The sequence below is a fragment of the Scyliorhinus canicula genome, chromosome 8 (assembly GCF_902713615.1).
Source record: "Scyliorhinus canicula chromosome 8, sScyCan1.1, whole genome shotgun sequence".
Lineage (NCBI taxonomy): Eukaryota > Metazoa > Chordata > Chondrichthyes > Carcharhiniformes > Scyliorhinidae > Scyliorhinus > Scyliorhinus canicula.
In genome coordinates, this window is record NC_052153.1 from 182,518,921 (window position 1) to 182,538,391 (window position 19,471).

The following is a 19,471-nucleotide window of genomic DNA, read 5'->3' on the forward strand; positions in this document are numbered from 1 at the left end:
TTAGGATGTCACCACATATTCATAACAAAAGACGTGAAGGCAGTGGACATGGATGTCGACAGCTGCCAATGGTCGGGACTTCTGTCCAGAAGGGTATTGGAAGAGTCAAGGAGAAACGGAAAGTTCAGCTAGCTGAGAAAAGGGCAAATCCTGCACCTTATCAGCCCACTGTCTTCAGCACCGTCAATTGTGGCAGAGATTGCCAAGGCCGAGTGGGGCTCCTGAGACACACCGGGCGAAGCTTAACAGAGTTGGCCACCAAGGTGTAAGCCATCTTCTCACAAGACAGAAGGCAGCCAGAGAGAGAGAGAGAGAGAAAGAGAGAGAAACTTCACAGTCTTGTTCCAGGCTCCCAGTTGAATAACGCAAAATACAAGGTTACATAGACGTGACAGGACGGCATTCGGCCCAAATGGTCCATGCTGATCTTTATTTACCACACCAGCCACCTGCCCCTTTTCTTCATCCCAACCTATCTGCATATCCAGCCATTGCTTTCTCCCTCATACACTTATCCTAGCTTCTTATTAAATGCTGTTTGCCTTAATGTTTCACATTTTACCTATTCTCTCAGTAAAGAAGTTTCGCTTGGTATTTTTATTCCATTTATCGTGAGGTATACATTTTAAGTCTCCTAGTTTTGGACTCCGTGCAAGCGGAATCATCTGTCCCGTCAAACATTTTCATCACTTCAAAGAAAATGTGAGGAAAGAATGTCTACCATGGGCAAAGCCACATTGAGCTACATCCAGTCTCTGAAATAGAAATGGGCCATTCAGCCCTACAGATCCACGAAGCTCGTCGTGAACCTCCTCCTGACTTTTTCATCTCGTCTCCTATCAAAATATCCTTCCATTCCATTCTCCCCTGTGTTTATCAATATTCCTTTGAAGGTATCGAATGGTATTTACTTCAACTACTGTTGGTGATGCTGAGTTCTGAGGTATTTATTGGAACACAAAATTGATTGGAATGTTGATCATTCTTCTTTCGTAGCGAAAGAGGAGCTCCTGGAAGTCAAATTGGGACTCATTCAGCCACCTGCTTCTCTGAGCCATGCTCTACTGCTATCAATGAGCCCTCTTTATCTCCCTCGGTAATCCCATGACATACAAAGCATTTAAAACCCAACTTGACATCCTTGAACATTCGATCCCTTCTTCCCTCTTACTTTATTTTTGAATTTTGGTGGTGCCCTGCACTATAGGGTTGTCAGGTTTGGTTGGCTATCTTCCTGGAGGTTACAGCACCTGTGGTTACCTTTTATTCTGGAAGTAGGGATCCTGAGGAATGGCTGGAGGGCCAAGGGAAACCAAACTCGGCAATTTGAATTTTTCAGGGATTAAGCAACTGATTCATTACCGATGGGGCTTCCATTTTCTTTTAGGCGATGTTATTCATCAAGAAGCCCGAGGGCCTGTGTCCAGCCCATCATGGTGGCACGGTGCTTCACACTGCTGCCTCACAGCTCCAGGGACCTGGGTTTAGTTGCAGCCTTGGGTGACTGTCTGTGTGGGGGTTGCATGTTCTCCCCCTGCCTGTGTGCATTTTCTCCGGGTGCTCCTGCAGTTAAAAGGTGTGCAGGTTAGGTGGATTTGCCATGCTAAATTTCCCCTTAGTGTCCAAAGATTGCAGGTTAAGTGGAGTTACAGGTTTAGAGCGGGAGGTGGGGGAGGGGGCCGAGGTAGGGTGCTTTTAATGAGTGTTGGTGCGGGCCCGATGGACTGAATGGCCTCCCTCTGCAACACATTTGATACAGCCAACGGTCCCATGAACTGTAACTTTATGGGTCCCGTCACTGCCCGGGGAACGGTTCAGTGTTGAAGCAGATTGAGGGGCTGGTTTAGCACAGGGCTAAATCGCTGCCTTTGAAAGCAGATCAAAGCAGGCTAATAGCACGGTTCAATTCCCGTACCTGCCTCCCCGAACAGGCGCCGGAATGTGGCGACTAGGGGCTTTTCACAGTAACTTCATTCGAAGCCTACTTATGACAAGAAGCGATTTTCATTTCATTTTTCATTTCAGATTATCCGAGCTTTGAAACCAGCTACCAATTACTCAGACCAGGATCAAAGGAGAGCCTTTCAGGTGAACGGAAGCATCCTGGGTCATATCTCCAAAAAAAAAAACTAGCTGACTTCACCCTGGTATCCTGGCCAATATTTATCCCTCAGCCACCACCACTCACCAACAAGATTCCTGGTCATTATCAGTTTGCTGTTTGCATGTTGGGCTGTCTCGCTTTCAACATCACAACAGTGACGACATTTCACTTGACTGTAAAACACTCTGGGATATTCTGAGATCATTAAATACACAACAGAAATACAAGTCTTTTATTTCACACACGTTGGAAGGAAGAATGAGGTAAGGCAATATAAACTAAACGGGGAGATGCATAGGGTGTTTGTACAAAAACATTGGAAGGTGGAAAGCTGAGAAGGATGTTCAACAAGCAACAAAATCCTGAGCTTTCTCAACTGCGACATAGAGTACAAAAGCAAAGAGGTTATGGGAGATCTTTATAAAGCACTGAGTAGGGCACAGTTAGAGTATTGTGTTCAATTCTGGCCTCCGCATTTTTGAAAGAATGCCAATGTTTTTCAGAGAGTGCAAAGGCTACTTTGAAGGGCTCGATTATGTCGAGAGACTAAAAATTGTACTTCTTAGAGAAGATGACAGAGCTGTTCAATATTATATAACTATAGGATTGCTACAGTACAGGTGGATTGGATTGGATTTGTTTATTGTAACGTGTACCGAGGTACAGTGAAAAGTATTTTTCTGCAAGCAGCTCAACAGATCATTCAGTACATGGAAGAAAAGGGAATTAAACAAAATTCAAGAAAATACATGAGAATACATGAGAATACATAATAGGGCAACACGAGATATACAATGTAACTACATAAGCATTGGCATCGGTTGAAGCATACAGGGTGTAGTGTTAATGAGGTCAGTCAATAAGGGGGTCATTTAGGAGTCTGGTGACAGTGGGGAAGAAGCTGTTTTTGAGTCTGTTCATGCGTGTTCTCAGACTTCTGTATCTCCTGCCCGATGGAAGAAGTGATGAGGTGGAGGCTATTCGGCCCATTTGATCTGCACCGATTCTCTAGAGAGCTCCCTATCCAGGCTCACTAACTCCCCTGCCCTATTGTTGTGACAGGAGGTTCAGAAAGTAGAGGACTCAGATTTAAAATGATTGAAAGAAATATAAAAGGTGGAGATGAGGGGATTTTAAAAAAAATACAGTGAACGGTTATGATCTGGAACGCCGCTGCCTGAGACGATAGAGGAAGCAGATTCAACAGTAACTTTCAATCCAGAATTGTACAAAGGCATAATGGCAAAAAAAAATGCAGAGCTGTGGGGAAAGAGCTGGGAAGTTGGACTAATTGGATAGTTTGAACATTGCTGAAAAAAGAGACATGTTGAAGTTTTTCATCTTGCACTCATCAGGACATTTTGCAAGAATACCAAAGTAACAGTTTATACTCTACGAGAAGAGAATGCTGGAAAGTGGACTCTGATTGGTAGAGACTGATCCACTTGCCAATCAATCAGCACTTTCTTCTCATAATGGATCATTTGTTTTCTTCCCTTCACATCGGTATTATTGCAAAGTGTCCTGATCAGTCCAAGATAAAAAGCTTTGACATGTCTCTTTTCTCAGCAACACTCCAGTTCAGTACTACAAGATGACTATTTAGGGTGGAATGCTCCGGCCACTAGGGCTCTCTGTTCCCACCGGTAGTACACCCCCGCCTGTGAGTTTCAGATGGCATGGGGTGGGCTTTAGAAGGAAATCCCATTGACAAGCGGCGGGGGTAGAGAATCCCACCACAGCGAACAGCACGCCGCTGGGAATCACACGGCTGGAGAACACAGACCTAGGTAGCTTCTTCAAAGAGCCAGCACAGACAGGATGGGCTGCACGGCTGATTTCTGAGTCTATGATTCTATCTGAATATGTGGGTGGCATGGCGGCACAGTGGTTAGTGCTGCTGTTGGTTTGATTCCGGCCTTCGGTGATTGTGTTAAGTTTGCACGTTCTCCCCGTGTCTGCGTGGGTTTCCTCCGGGTGCTCCGGTTTCATCCCACAGTCAAAGCTGTGCAGGTGGATTGGCCAGGCTAAATTGCCCCTTAATGTCTCGGGATTTCCAGGTGGGGTTACGGGGATAGGGTGGGGGAGTGGGCAGAGGTAGGATGCTCTTTCGGGGGGTCGCTGCAGACTCGATGGGCCAAATGGCCTCCTTCTGTACTGTAGGGAGTTCTATGGAATAAAAATGGGACAAACGCAAACCAGAGAGGATGAGCATTTAGTCAGCAAAAAGATCAAAGATATTGCAGGATGTATGCTGCATGGAGAAAAACAAATTGATAGAGGGAGTGAGCAATTCTACATTAAAACATTTGATCCCAATCACTGATGGTTTTACTGTAAAACAGGAGCCACGGGCCAATCTCGTCCATACCTTTGCAGTGAAATTGAAGTCAATCTTCACTTCGTATCCGTGGGCTAAAGTCAATTATTTCCACCCAGAACAAGATGATACTTCTCACCAATACCACAAGCGCATCAGCGAGCAAGGGTTCTGTATGTGAGGCACACAACAATGAAAAGTATTCTTTATCCTGAGTGCTTTTCCAGTCAGTTGTATTAGAGGCTTGATCCCCTGGCAGGTACAAAAACCTGATAGATAAGCTTTTGGAATTGACAGTCTGGCCCCATGTTAGAGTAGCCGCATTGTGTCTGATGTTGGAAGTAACAGGAAAACAAAGCACTGGTGGTTTCTTGGGAGAACCAAGGAAGCAGGGCATCGGTAGAATTGTGTTTTTAATGTATAAGAAAGAAAGAAAAAAGACTTCCATTTCTGCAGAGGTTTTCGCAATCTCAGGACATCTCCAAATGCTTTCCAGTCAATGAGATGCTTTTTGAAGCATTGTCACTGGTCATAGAATTATAGAATCCCTACAGTGCAGAAGGAGTCCATTTCATCCATTGAGTCTGCATCGACCCTCCGAAAGAGCACCCTACTGAGGCCCTACCCCTCCGTCCCATCCCTGTGACCCTACCTGCCTTGGACACTAAGGGGCAATTTAGCACGGCTAATCAACCTAACCTGCACATCTTTGCACTGCGGGAAGAAATCGGAGAACCTGGAGGAAATCCCCGTAGACACGGGGAATACGTGCAGACTCCGCACAGTCACCCGAGGTCAGAATTGAACCTGGGTCCCTGGCGCTGTGAGGCAGCAGTGCTAACCACTGTGCCACCATGCCACCCTCAACTCTGCTGTCCTCGACAGTACTGCTGTACTGTAGGAAACTCAGCAGCCAATGCGCGCACTGAAAGATCCCGGGCACAACAATGTGATAATGACCAGATCATCTGTTGTTATGACGTCTAGGACACTGGGGAATTCTCCCCTTGCCTTCTTCAAAATACTGTTGTGGGATCTTTTACATCTACATGGGAGACAAAACGGTTTAACGTACCTTTCAAAAAACAGCACGTCCAATAGTGTAGCTCCCCCTCAGTACAGCATTGGACTGTCAGCCCTGATTTTGGTGCTGAGGTCCTGGATTAGGACATGAACTCACCACCTACTAATTTACAGGCAAGAGTTTTACTGACCGATCCACAGTAATCCAATCGAGATGGAAATGGCACAGGAATGGCTATGTTTCCCACCCAGCCACCTGACGAGTTGGCCAGCAAAGAACCCACCCCACTTAAAATTGTGGACCAGGTCGAGGATGGACAGGATGGAGGGCAAGGTGACCACTGGGAAAATCTATGGGCCTTTCAATGAACCGTATAATTCTGCCCATGGGATTCATAAGTGTTATGCGCCAGAGTAACACCATTGGCTAGTGGAATGTCACGAGTTACGCAATGACGTTATTGGAGCGTTTCATGTGTTTTTGTGGAGTTCACCACTGTACCCTGCTTGAGCAGCATCTTGTAATAAGCCCCTTGCACTGTGCTTGTAGGAACTCACAGTGTGCCACCTCGGATTCCCTCTCTTTGCGGCTACAACAAAGAGCAGCACAAAAGAGAAACTGACGACGAGACCTGGATCTTTAAAAAATAGGGAGAAAAACAACTTTCAACGACGGTTTTGTGAGCCAGAAGAAGGAATCATCGACGGAGATTGAGGCCCTTCCACCATCGGGAGTGAGGTCAGGGAAAATATCGTCGACTTCCAAGGCGACATCATCATTGTGGCAAATAAAAACAACTCTCAAGTAAATACTTGGGAACCATACAGTTTGGAGCGGGGCATCGGTGAACCATCATGCAAGTAAGAGGGTTTTCAAAAGAAAAAAAAAGCTACTGGACAACTGCCCGTTAAGCTTCACGGATTGGAGTTTGAGGTAAAGTCCACAAGGTGGACTTTGTAAGATGTTGACCCACCAATAACCTACCAATTCATCGCTGCAACCAAGTGGGACATATGGCCAGAGATTGTTGGAAAAGGAGAACAAATGCAAAAATTGTGGTAAAGATGTCCATATTGCCAAGGCATGTTGGTCACGGCAACCTCATCAGCACTAAACAAATGTACCAAGAAAGATCTACAAGCTTTGTCTCCAGGGAACGTTTACCAGTTAGGTGACCCAACTGAAGACTCACCGAGTACCAAAGCACCAAGTCAGCTTAAGGAATGTAAGCTTGGTGTTCCAGCAATACAAGGAGACCAGCAAAGATTTTGGGTCTATCCAAAATTAAATTGGAGCACTATTAAGGTTGAATTGCCATTCGCCGTATCAAATCTGCCTCCTACCATCCAGCTACTAAAGGCTTAGCTGAATGTTTCTTACAATAGCTCAAGCATGCAGTGAAGATTTCGAGGGATAAAGGCTCTCTACGTAAATGTGTCAATAGCTTCTTAATGGCATGCAGAAACATTGCACATTCAACAATACAAAGCTCACCGGCTACAGTGATGTTAAAAGGAAGCTACGCCTACAGTTTGACCTTTTGATTCCCCCGTCAACTTCAGAGATAGTCAGGCAACAACATCAGTAATAAGTGGCTACAAGAGAACAGCATTTGACTGTGGGGAACGTGTTCTTCTGAGAAATTACACCTCAGGCAAAAAATGGACTCCAGCAATTGTGCTAGCATAAACGGATCCGATTTCATATACCATGCAAACTGACGATGACCAAATTTGGCATTGGCACGCTTACCAATTATTGTCTGCATTTAGGGAGAGTACAGGATCTGCATCCGATGTTCATACCACCGTGAGTATGGACAGTGACATGCCCGACTTGAGAAGTACAACTGTCAAGATTATGTTGTGACAGAATCATCCACACAAGCAGAGACAGTTCCTGAGTTGGTTTCCCAGATGGAACACTGACCAGTGTTCAGGAAGATACTCCTCGAACTCTGAACAGCCAAGTTCCTGAACATTGTGTTCTGCCAAAACGAGACAGCCATCCACCCAAGAGTCTTACTAATGTACACATGTATCTGCAACATAACGATGTTAGTTATGGCATAATGTATTGGATCTGTGTTAAAGTGTTTGATTAAGGAAAAATGTTGGGGACACTAAGAGAGTAAAGAGGGAGGGGTGCTATGTATCAGAGTAACACCATTGGCTGGTGTAATGTCACGTGTTATGCAATGACATCATCAGAGCGATTCGCGGACTTTTGTGGAGTTCTACGAATTTGACGTGTGCCAGCTCTGATGATGTCGCTTTGCGGCTGCACCAAAGAACGTGACAATAAGATATTTTGGGTGATATTGAATCTGGGAGGTGAAATGTTAGGCTGAGACTGGTTTGATCATATTGCATGAGGTAACTGATAAGAAAGAAACAATGCAAATAGTGGCAGAGATAAGGGAGCAAACCGATAAGAGATTCTTTGATGCTTGATAATGAAACAGCGGATTTTGGAGAGGCACCCATTAAAACAGCCCATTCAGCAAGAGTTTTCAGGAGAGCTATAGACCCCATCTAACAAATCACCACCGGAAAGGGACCTTTATGTTCTCCCCAAGACAAGGAATCTGATCAGTTCTTTATCTTGTATTGTTCTCGTCAAAACAGGTGTATGAAAGGTTATACTGTGTTCTGGTCCAAACTTACATTACCTGTCAAATTAAACGCTTCAATGTTAGGGAAGAACCACATTGTCTCCTTCACTTCCTTAGTCTTTTTGTATTCTGAATAATAGACAAAACAAATCTAACAGTAGCTGGGATTTAAGCACCTTGGATGTTTCAATTTTACACTTACTTTGGATGTCGGATGTCAGGCAGTGAACGGTCCAGGGCAATGCTGTTGCTCACGTAAATGTTGAAACCGTTTTCCCTGTATGCTGAATCAGACTGGTCCTCCTCTGCCAGCGGGTAAGGCTTCCCATGTTCACCCTTTCCTGCAACAAAGATTGAGATCACCAGTCTGCTCTTGACAAATGGCTCCCTGACCGAGATTCTGCTCCTGGTGTCCTCCCGAAGCTGTGCTGGAGCAGAGAGCCGGGGAAGGGGACATTAACGGAAGTCGGAGCGGCAGTGGTGGGGCTGGGGTAGGAGGTGGGCCCTCGGCTTCCTAACCGTCTTCCTCGTGGATGTTGCTATCAATGGGGCCCTGAATGAAGAGTCAGGTCTTCAATAACAAACAACGGCAACTTGCATTTATATGGCACCGATAATAGAGCAAAATGTCCCAAGGCACGTCACAGGAGCCAAACAGAATTTCACATCGAGCCACATCAAGAAATGTTAGCGCAGGTCATAAAAAATTCTTTAAAGGGATAGGTTGTAAGGAGTGTCTTGACAGAGGAGAAAGAGGTTGACTACAGGATGGCTTTAGGATGGGAATATCAGAATTTGGGGCCGATGCAGCTGAAACGCTATCAATGGTGAAGCAATTAAAATCCAAGACCAGAATTGGAGAAGCAATGATATCTTGGAGGGTTTTAGGACTGGAGGAGTTTACAAGGATAGTGAGGAGAAAGGCTCTGGAGGAACTTGAAAAGACGAATGGGAATTCTAAAATTCAGGCCAGTGTGATTATCTGTCAAAGGGTAAGGATAATCCCTCCGGAATTGTCTCCAGGAATTTAAGTCACATCTCCAGGATTCTGCTGTGGGCAACCCTGGAAAAATGGTATTGTGGAATCAAAATCAAATGGTTTTTCATTTTATTTTCTTTGAACACTTTCAGCCATTGATTATCAAGTATATTTGAGCCAGTGTGTGCTGGGGACAAAAAAGCATTTTCATGAAATGCCATGATAAATCTAATAGGGTAGCAAGAAGTCTGTGGCCTTTTCAGTGGGCCGTGGGGAGGCACAGAGGATGAATGAAGAGTGGATACATGGGGGATACTGTGGTTCAAGCCAGTAGGCTGGGTGACGAATACAACCAATCAGAATGGGTAACACCTGTCGCTCCTCACAAAATGGACGCCATCACTTATTCTCACAGGTGCTGCTGAAGCTGAGTGGAATTCCCACCGCCTCCTGGTGGCTGAACTTTGCTCTTTGGGTTGGGGGTCACTGAGGTCGGGGTCAAATGGAAGGGTTGGTGGTGGTGGCACTTGCAATCCTGCATTATGAGGAGAGCAACCACCTGACAGTGATTCTCCACGAATTAGCCTTTTCGTGGCCAGAGGGCAGGCTCACCGTCCATCGAGGATGGCACATGATCCCTCAAGTTGGGTGCTAGGCCCATCGGCGCTGAAGGAGCAGCAGTCTGCCCCTTCAAGGCAGAGAGTGAGAGGGGGAGAGTGCGTGAGATGGGGAGACAGTGAAAGAGAGAGAGGGGGAGAATGAGTGAGAGAGGGCACATCAAGATTAAAAAATTTCTTCTCCAACTTTTGAAATTTTAAAATAGGTTCAGCAGCTGAACATCTGTTGTTGGGGAAGGGGGGAGGGAGCTAGGAGGATGGGGGTCGGAGCAGGGGTGCTAACACTTTGGCCTGTGGCTGCAGCAGGAGCCAGGCATGAGGGGAGGGAGAATCTTAAAGTCCGTCTGCAGTGCTGGCACGTCCCAGTCCGCCAAGGGGGGGGGGGGGGGGGGGGGGGTCGCGTCCAGTGGCTGACCTCATTCCCGAAGCCTCGAGGTCCGGGAGGCCAACTGGTAAATTCCAATCAGTATCTGTCTTTAACCAGCTCGACTGTCTACATGTTGCTCTTGGGCCTGTAAGCCCTGTTGCCACCCACCCCACTCCCAATCACGGGGGGGGGGGGGGGGGGGGGGGGAACGGTGCCAGCAAACTGACACTGCGACCAGTGACATGAATTTGCTCTCGTTCTGCCTCCCTGCTCACCCTCATCACTCACCCTCATCAAGGCCCAAACAGCCTTCCTGCCCCAGGTCATAAGAAGGATCTAACAACCTGCCATGAGTATTCTGGTTGAACATTCCATATTTGAAGCTGGGTCAGGGGTCACGAGAAAGGTAAGAGGGCAAACCGCCAAACGCGATCCATAATGCCAGCGATATAATCATTCCAAACCAGGCTTGCTAACAGCAACAAACTCTCCACCTACTGACTCCCCCCCCCCCTCCCCCGCCAAGTCAAACAGCCTTTTTCCCATCTCCAATACCTTAATGCCCCCACGATTTTCCACTGTGTTACTTGCAGTAGTTTAACCTTAAATTTTTGGGATGCCAGGACAATCCTGGAGGGCAGGCAACCCTATTTCAGGCTTTGTAGCGTTAAACTAAACTTTCACAATTATCTGGCCTATTCCCTGTGTGCATTTGAATTTTTAAAAAGGATAAAATTCTCAGCGCTAAATCTGAGTTCTTATTTCCTCTCATGACTGACCCAAGATAACCCCAGTCATATTTCATGGAATCATGGAACCGTTTAAAAAAAGGCATATTTATAAAGTGTCTTTTATAACTACAGGGCACACTGGCTTCACGGGCAGTAAAGTTCTTTTGGAAGCGCAGTCACTGTTTGTCATGTTGGAAATGCGAAAAAACAACTTTCGGACAGCAAGTTCCCATACACAGCAATGGGATAAGACCGGATAATCTGCTTCTGTTCGGTTTATTGAGTGATAGATATTGGCCAGGACACTGGAGAGAACCCCCTGGTTCTACTTCAAATGGTGAGGCCAGGCAGAATTTTAGTCTTCCCCCCCCCCCCCCCCCACTCACAGCGCTCCACAAGGCAAGTTCTGAGGTGGGGGGCAAGTAAAATTGAATGGATGGGATTTTCCCCAGAAACCTACTCTCCCAATTCCAGATCCAATTTCACACTTGGTCGTGCAGGGCCCACATGATTGAAAGTTATTCAATCTACCTCCAGTGTCCCTATCGGTCACTGAGTAACTGGTCGCAATAACTCTTAAGTGTACTCCCTGTTGGATTTGTTACTTTTGTGTCATTGTCAAAATTGGGAATGCGGCAACTAAGTTACTGTGAAATTCCCCGAGGCGCCATGCTCCGGCGCCTGTTCGGGTACACCGAGGGGGAATTCAGAATGTCCAATTCACCTAACAAGCACGTCTTTCGGGATTTGTGGGAGGAAACCGGAGCAAACCCACGCAGACACGGGGAGAACATGCAGACTCTGCATGGACCGTGACCCAATTGAACCTGTATCCCTGGCGCTGTGAAGCAACTGTGCTAACCATTGGGCTACCGCGCCGCTTTACATTGCTACATGCCTTGTGCACCATACAGCTTAACTTTACTGTGGAATCCGCACAGAGTGAGCACAAGGAATGAAGGGTAGGATTCAAAAATAATTATTTATTAATAGGTACATTTAACTACTCCATTGCCCAAAGGGTCTCTTGCTACAACCTACACTCAGGTCGGGGTTTTTATACTCCATGGGCTACCCTCGTTAAAGGTGCAGCCCCGCCCCATTAGCGGAGTAGTTTGAACTCGGTAGAGGCTATGGAGAACTAGATGGTCCACACCCCATGATCTCAGTGGGGTTTGTGCCACTTAACAAGTGGCCTTCAGCAGTTCAGTGCTCGCTATTTAGATCACTGAGCTAATCGTACAACTGGGAGTAGCAGATTACAGAGACCTAGGTTGACTTGGTGCAAGTCTTCGATCTGTTTAATATCTTTGTTAAGGTAGCAACAGCAACTCCGCATGGTACTGAATTGGATCTTCTGTCAAACTTCATTAGGCAGTGGTGTCAAGTGTAGCTCTGTGTGTAGCACTTCCACTTTTGTGTTCAAAGTGTGTGGGTTCAACGCCCCCTCAGGAGACATAGATTCACAGATACATAGAAGATAGGAGCAGGAGGAGGAGGTCTTTTGGCCCTTGGAGCCTGCTCCGCCATTCTTCACGATCATGGCTGATCATCCAACTCAATAGCCTAATCCTGCTTTCTCCCCATAGCCTTTGATCCCATTCTCCCCAAGTGCAATATCCAGCCGCCTCTTGAATATATTCAACGTTTTTGCATCAACTACTTCCTGTGGCAATGAATTCCACAGGCTCACCACTCTTTGTGTGAAGAAATGTCTCCTTATCTCTGTCTGAAATGGTTTGCCCTGAATCCTCAGACTGTGACCCCTGGTTCTGGACACACCCATCATTGGTAACATCTTCACTGCATCTACCCTGTCTAGTCCTGTTAGAATGTTATAAGTCTCTATGAGAGCCCCCTCATTCTTCTGAACTCCAGCGAGAACAATCCCAGCCTAGTCAATCTTTCCTCACATGACAGTTCCGCCATACCTGAAATCAGTCTGGTAAACCTTTGCTGCACTTCCTCGAGAGCAAGAACATCCTTCCTAAGAGAAGTAGACCAAAACTGCTCACAATACTCCAAGTTTGGCCTTACCAAGGCCCTGTACAATTGCAGCAACACATCTTTGCTTCTATACTGGAAACCTCTTGCAATGAAGGCCAACATACCATTAGCCTTCTTTACCGCCTGCTGCACCTGCATGCTTACCTTCAGTGACTGGTGCACAGGGACACCCAGGTCCCGCTGCACACTCCCCTCTCCCAACTGATAACTATTGAGGTAGTAATCTGCCTTCCTGTTTTTGCTTCCAAAGTGAATAACCTCACACTTACCCTCACAACTATACTGCATCTGCCATTGATTTGCCCACTCGCCCAACCTGTCCAGATCTTGCTGTGGGATCCCTGCACCCTCGTCACAATTCACCCTCCCATCCAACTTGATATCATCTGCAAACTTTGAGATGTTACATTTTCTTCCCTCATCCAAACCATTAATACATATTGTGAATAGCTGGGGCCCCAGCACCAATCCCTGTGGTACCCCAATAGTTACTGCCTGCCAATTTGAAAAGGACCCATTAACCCTACTCGTTATTTCCTCTCTGCCAACCAGTTTTCTATCCACCTCAATACATTTCCCCCAATCCCATGAGCTTTAATTTTGCACAATAATCTCTTCTGTGGGACTTTGTCAAACGCTTTCTGAAAGTCCAAGTATACCACATGACTGGCTCTCTCTTGTCAACTGTACTAGTTACATCTTCAAAGAATTCCAACAGATTTTCAAGCGTGATTTTTCATTCATAAATCCATGCTGACACTGACTGATCTTGCCACTGCTTTCTAAATGATCCGCTATAAAGTCCTTGATAATGGATTCAAGCATTTTCCCCACTACTGATATTCGGCTAACTGGTCTATAATTCCCTGCTTTCTCTCTACCTCCCTTTTTGAATATCGGAGTGATGTGAGCTACCCTCCAATCTGCAGGGACAGTTCCAGAGTCTATAGAATCCCGGAAGATGACCACCAATGCATCCACTATTTCCAGAGCCACCTCCTTAAGAACTCTGGGATGCAGATTCTCAGGCCCTGGGGATTTATCCGCCTTCAATCCCATTAATTTTACCAGCACTATTTCTCTACTAATGTTGATCTCCTTCAGTTCTTCCCTCTCACTAAACCTTTCATTCTAGAACATTTCTGGTATCTGATTTGTGTCCTCTTTTGTGAAGACAGAACCAAAGTATGTATTCAATTGCTCAGCCATGTTTTTGTCCCTTATTATGCATTCCGCTGTTTCTGTCTGTAGGGAGACTTTACCAGTTTTCTATCCACCTCAACACATTTCCCCCAATCCCATGTGCTTTAATTTTGCACAATAATCTCTTCTGTGGGACTTTGTCTCTTTATCAATGTTCTTTCTCTTCACATAGCCATAGAAACTCCTTGTGTCAGTCTTTATGTTCCCTGCAAGCTTCCTTTCGTACTGTACTTTCCCCTTCTTCATCAATCCATTTGTCATTCTTTGCTGAATTCTAAACTGCTCCCAATCCTCAGACCTATTATTTTTCTTGGCCGATCTGTATGCTTCTTCCTTGTATTGGATACTACTTCTAATTTCCTTTGTAAGCCATGGATTGGTCCTCTTACCCCCTTTGCTTTTGTGCCAGACAGGAATGAACAGTTGCTGGAGTTCTCCCATGCCTTCCTTGAATGTTTGTCATTGTCTTCCACTATCATCCCATTAAGTAACTCTCTCCAATCTATCAAGGCCAACTCACGCCTCATATCTTCATAGTTCCCTTTATTAAGAATAAGCACCCTAGTCTCCGAATCAACTACTTCACTCTCCACCTTGATAAAAAATTCTATCATCTTATCGTCGTCCCCAAATGGTCTTGTACAGCCGGATTGGCAATAACTCCTTCTCATTACACAGTACCCAGTCTAAGATGAGCTGCTCTCTAGTTGGTTCCTCCACATATTGGTCAAGAAAACCATCCCGTATACACTCCAGGAATTTCTCCTCTATGGCATTGTGGCTAATTTGATTTGCCCAATCTCTGTTAAGATTAAAATCACCCATGATCACCGATATTCCGTTGTTACATGCATCTCTAATTTCTTGTTTAATGCCATTCCCAACCTCACCACTGCAGTTTGCGGTCTATATATGGCACCCCATGGCAATGTTTTTTGTCCCTTGGTATTTCTCAACTCTACCCATACAGATTTCCCATTGTCAGAGCTAATATCCTTTCTCACGCTGTCAATTTCCTCTTTAACCAGCAGTGCCACGCCACCACCTTTTCTTTTACGCCTGTCCTTCCTAAATACCTAAAACCCTGGGACATTCAGTTCCCAGTTCACCCACAGCCATGTCTCTGTAATCCTAATTATATCATATCCATTTATATCTATCTGCGCGATTAGTTCATCCGTTTTATTGCAAATGCTCCGTGCATTAAGGCACAGAGTCTTTAAGTTTGTCTTTTTCACAATGCTTAACTTGCTCCCAATATTTTTCTTTACTGCCTGTTTAAATTTTGTCCTTGGTTTCTCCACCTATCACTTTTCTTCTTCACTTTTCTACCTTTTGCTTTGGTTCTTGCTCCCTCTTTCTCTGACTCCTTGCTTAAGTTTCCATCCCCCTGGCATATTAGTTTAAACCCTCCCCAACCGTTCGAGCAAATAGGACATCAGTTCCAGTCCGGACCAGGTGTAACCCGTCCAGTTTGTACTAGTCCCACCTCCCCCAAAGCCGGTACCAATGCCCCAGGAATCTGGCCCCAGGAATCTTGCCCCCCCAGGAATCTTGCCCCTGGAAACTTGAGCACAAGACCTTGGATGACATTCCACTACAGTATTAAGGTAGTGCTGCACTGTCAGAGATGCCATTATAGGCGGCTATATTGAACTAAGGCCCAGTCTGCTCTGTCAGATTGCTGTGCAAGATCCCATGCCACTATTTCAAAGACAAACAGTGTTCACCTGCGTTAGCTGCGTCTCAGATTGTGGCATGCTGGTCTCTGAAACCCAAGGTTCTGGGTTCCATTCAAGGGATGTTAGAACACTGGAGGTGTTGTTTATCAAGTGAGACATTAAACCAAGGCCCCATCCAACTATTTGAGTGGATGTTAAATATCCCGTAACCTATTTTGAAGAAGAACAGGGCAGTTGCCCCTGGTGCCCTGCCCAGTATTTTTCCCTCAGTCAACATCACGGGAAACAGATTATCTGGCTGTTATCACACTGTTGTTTGAGGGAGTGTTCCGTGCACTTGGCTGCTATTTTTCCTACATTACAACATGAGTGCACTTCATTGGCTGAAGTGTTCTGAGACATGCATTGGCCATGAAAACTGTGATATAAATACAAGCCTTTTTTCATTCCTGCACTAGTCAATATCTGTCAATCAACCAATATTTCCAAAAAGAAAGACTATGTGGGCTGTCATTACAACATTACCAGTGGGACCTTGCTGTGTAAAGCTTAGAACATAGAACAGTACAGCACAGAACAGGCCCTTCGGCCCTCGATGTTGTGCCAAGCAACAATCACCCTACTCAACCTACTGAACCCTACTCAAGCCAACATCCTATACCAGTAATCCCCCCCCCCCCAATTAACCTTATTTTTTGGGACACTAAGGGCAATTTAGCATGGCCAATCCACCTAACCCGCACATCTTTGGACTGTGGGAGGAAACCGGAGCACCCGGAGGAAACCCACGCACACACGGGGAGGACGTGCAGAATCCGCACAGACAGTGACCCAGCCGGGAACTGAACCCAGCTTGGCACCTATCACTTTTCCTTTTCACTTTTCTACCTTTTGCCTTGGTCCTTGCTCCCTCTTTCTCTGACTCCTTGCTTAGGTTCCCATCCCCCTGTCATTTTAGTTGAAAACCTCCCCAAATGCTCGAGCAAATAGGACATCAGTTCCAGTCCTGACCAGGTGTAACCCGTCCAGTTTGTCCCGGTCCCACCTCCCCCAAAGCCGGTACCAATGCCCCAGGAATCTCGGTGTTTCCTGCAGTACAACAGCAGCTACACTTCATTTCAGGTCACCCCGAGGTTGTGAAAGATGCGTTTTTGAAAAGAAATTCCAATGAAGGGGCAATTTAGCGCGGCCAATCCATCTACCCTGAACATCTTTGGGTTGTGGGGGTGAGGCTCACGCAGGCACGGGGAGAATGTGTAAACTGTACATGGACAGTGACCCGGCGCCGGGATCAAACCCGGAACCTTGGCGCCGTGAGGCAGCAGTGCGAACCACTGCGCCACCATGTCGCCCGAGTGAAAGGCGCTCATATAAATGCAAATCTTTCTTTTTCCAGTATCATTAGCTAAGAAGCTCTGTGATTGGGTGGAAGGAGTGGTGGGCGAAGGAATGAGAGTTGCACACAAGGGCCGTGTCAGAGGAACGGAACATGTGAGAATGTCATCGAGGCTGGTGGCGATTTCAGAGATGGAGATATAAAGATAGAAGGACGAGGGTTAATGCACTGAGGAACATGGGTCCAACGGGTTCTGAGTGAGGAGAGTGGGAAAATGTAAATCAAATTTAATGCAGGTCAACATAGTCATTGCCATATTTCCGACAGTAAAACTGTGACTATACTTCAACAGTACTTCATTTGCTCAAAAGTACTTTGGACTTCCTACTGCTGTGAAGGGCATTATACAACAGCAACTCCTTTTTTATTTATACAAGAGTATCTGGGCCGGCCTCATGTTGCGCATTGGGTGACATTATTATTCACCGGTGTCGCTAGATCTCTCCCTGGCTCGATTTATTTTCTTGTTCTTGTCTGTTGCACTTGAATTCTGATTTATCCATACACTAAAATGCCAAGAGTATAAGAAAGCACAGACTGCATGTCGGTGTGCGGAAGAAATGAGCTGAACATTCAATCCGTCAAGTTAATTCCTTCAGAACACCAGGTGAAATCTGGTAGATTTTTGTGGATTCAATTTGTCAAAATTACCTTTGGAACATAGGAATGCACAGAGAATACCATTTGGATTGACACCCGGTCCACCACCTATATTTATCAATTACCAGTTCAATTCCCTCTTTGAACTACTGGAGCTTTTAAGACACGGTAAAAAGCAATTAGGGCAGCACGGTAGCACAAGTGAATAGCACTGTGGCTTCATAGCGCCAGGGTCACAGGTTCGATTCCCCGCTGGGTCACTGTCTGTGCGGAGTCTGCGCGTTCTCCCCGTGTCTGCGTGGGTTTCCTCCGGGTGCTCCGGTTTCCTCCCACATTCCAAAGACATGCAGGTTAGGTGGATTGGCCATGATAAATTGCCCTTAGTTTTCAAAAAGGTTAGGAAGGGTTATTGGGTTACAGGGATAGGATGGAAATGAGGGCTTAAGTGGGTCAGTGCAGATTTGATGTGCCGAATGGCCTCCTTCTGCACTGTATGTTCTATGTTCAATCCATTCCAAGTATTCATCAGCCCTTCTGCAAACATGATTTGATATGTTTGTTCCCCTGCCCGTCCCCCATCGAACATCTCTAATCACCTCAAGCCCTGCTACCCACTAACATATCGGCACTCTTGAACTGTCCACCATTGGAGACCATGCCCTCAGTTGTCTGGGCCCTGGGCTCTCAAATTCCCTCCCTCCACCTCTCTGCCTCTCCATCCTCCTGAAAGATGCTCCCTAAAACCTACATCATGGACAAAGCTTTTGATCACCTGCCCTAATATATCCTTCAGAGGCTCATTGCCGTATTTTGTTTTGTAATGCAGCTGTGAAACGCTTTGGGATATTATGCTATGATAAGGGCACTATATATATGGGTAGCACGGCAGCACAGTGGGTAGCACTGTTGCTTCACAGTGCCAGGGTCCCAGGTTCGATTCCCTACTTGGGTCACTGTCTGTGCGGAGTCTGCACGTTCTCCCCGTGTCTGCGTGGGTTTCCTCCGGGTGCTCCGGTTTCCTCGCACAAGTACCAAAAGATGTGCTGTTAGGTGATTTGGACATTCTGACTTCTCCCTGTGTGTACCTGAACAGGTGCCGGAGTGTGGCGACTAGGAGCTTTCCACAGTAACTTAATTCCAGTGTTAATATACGCCTACTTGGGACAATAAAGATTATTATTATTAAATACAAGCTGCTGTTCTTTCCTCTGACCTTTCAACCAACGGCCATCCATCCCAATCCTCCGACATTTCACTAGCCACTCTCATATTATCTAATTTCATTTCACATTCATGGGCGGTGTGGTAAATCACAGTAGCGTAATTCACACTGTATTACACATGTTGTACTATGCCTCTGTAAGCTCGGCACACGAGCAGTTGCGCTGCTCTACCACTAGGGAGAGATGCTCTGGGAGTGTACGGGAGTTTGTACTGGGCTCCACCCTTGGCTTCACCCACGGCTCCTCCCCCTAACCGGAAGTATAAAGGTTGATGCTGAGAGCCTGCCTGCCAGTTCATCTGGAGTTCATCTTGTCACAGGTAGGCTCTGTTGTAAGACAATTAAAACCACTGTTCACTTCTAACCACGTGTCACGTGCATTGATGGTCTCATCAGGCGCATTTGACTTGTGGAGATCCTTGGTGTGATACTTCCGCAGGGAATAGCTATGCAAGCAAATAAAGACTCCACAGGACCTCTGAGTGAACGATTACTGGATCGAGTGGGGTCATTGAATTCAGCTTCCTGAATTGATCATTTTTAAAAGTTCTTTCATGGGGTGTGGCCATCGCTGGCGAGGCCAGCGTTTATTGCCCATCCCTAAT

At 46.1% G+C, this 19,471-nt stretch overlaps 1 protein-coding gene across 4 annotated transcripts in view; it reads right to left on the reverse strand.

The window, feature by feature from the left end:
* Positions 1–19,471, reverse strand: part of galntl6 (polypeptide N-acetylgalactosaminyltransferase like 6) — a 1,408,929-nt gene that overhangs the window by 861,941 nt on the left and 527,517 nt on the right. For all 4 annotated transcript variants that reach the window (XM_038805796.1, XM_038805794.1, XM_038805795.1 and 1 more), the window contains exon 4: positions 8,265–8,403. In XM_038805796.1, the coding sequence (XP_038661724.1) occupies positions 8,265–8,403 (139 nt within the window). The remainder of the gene's footprint in view (positions 1–8,264; positions 8,404–19,471) is intronic.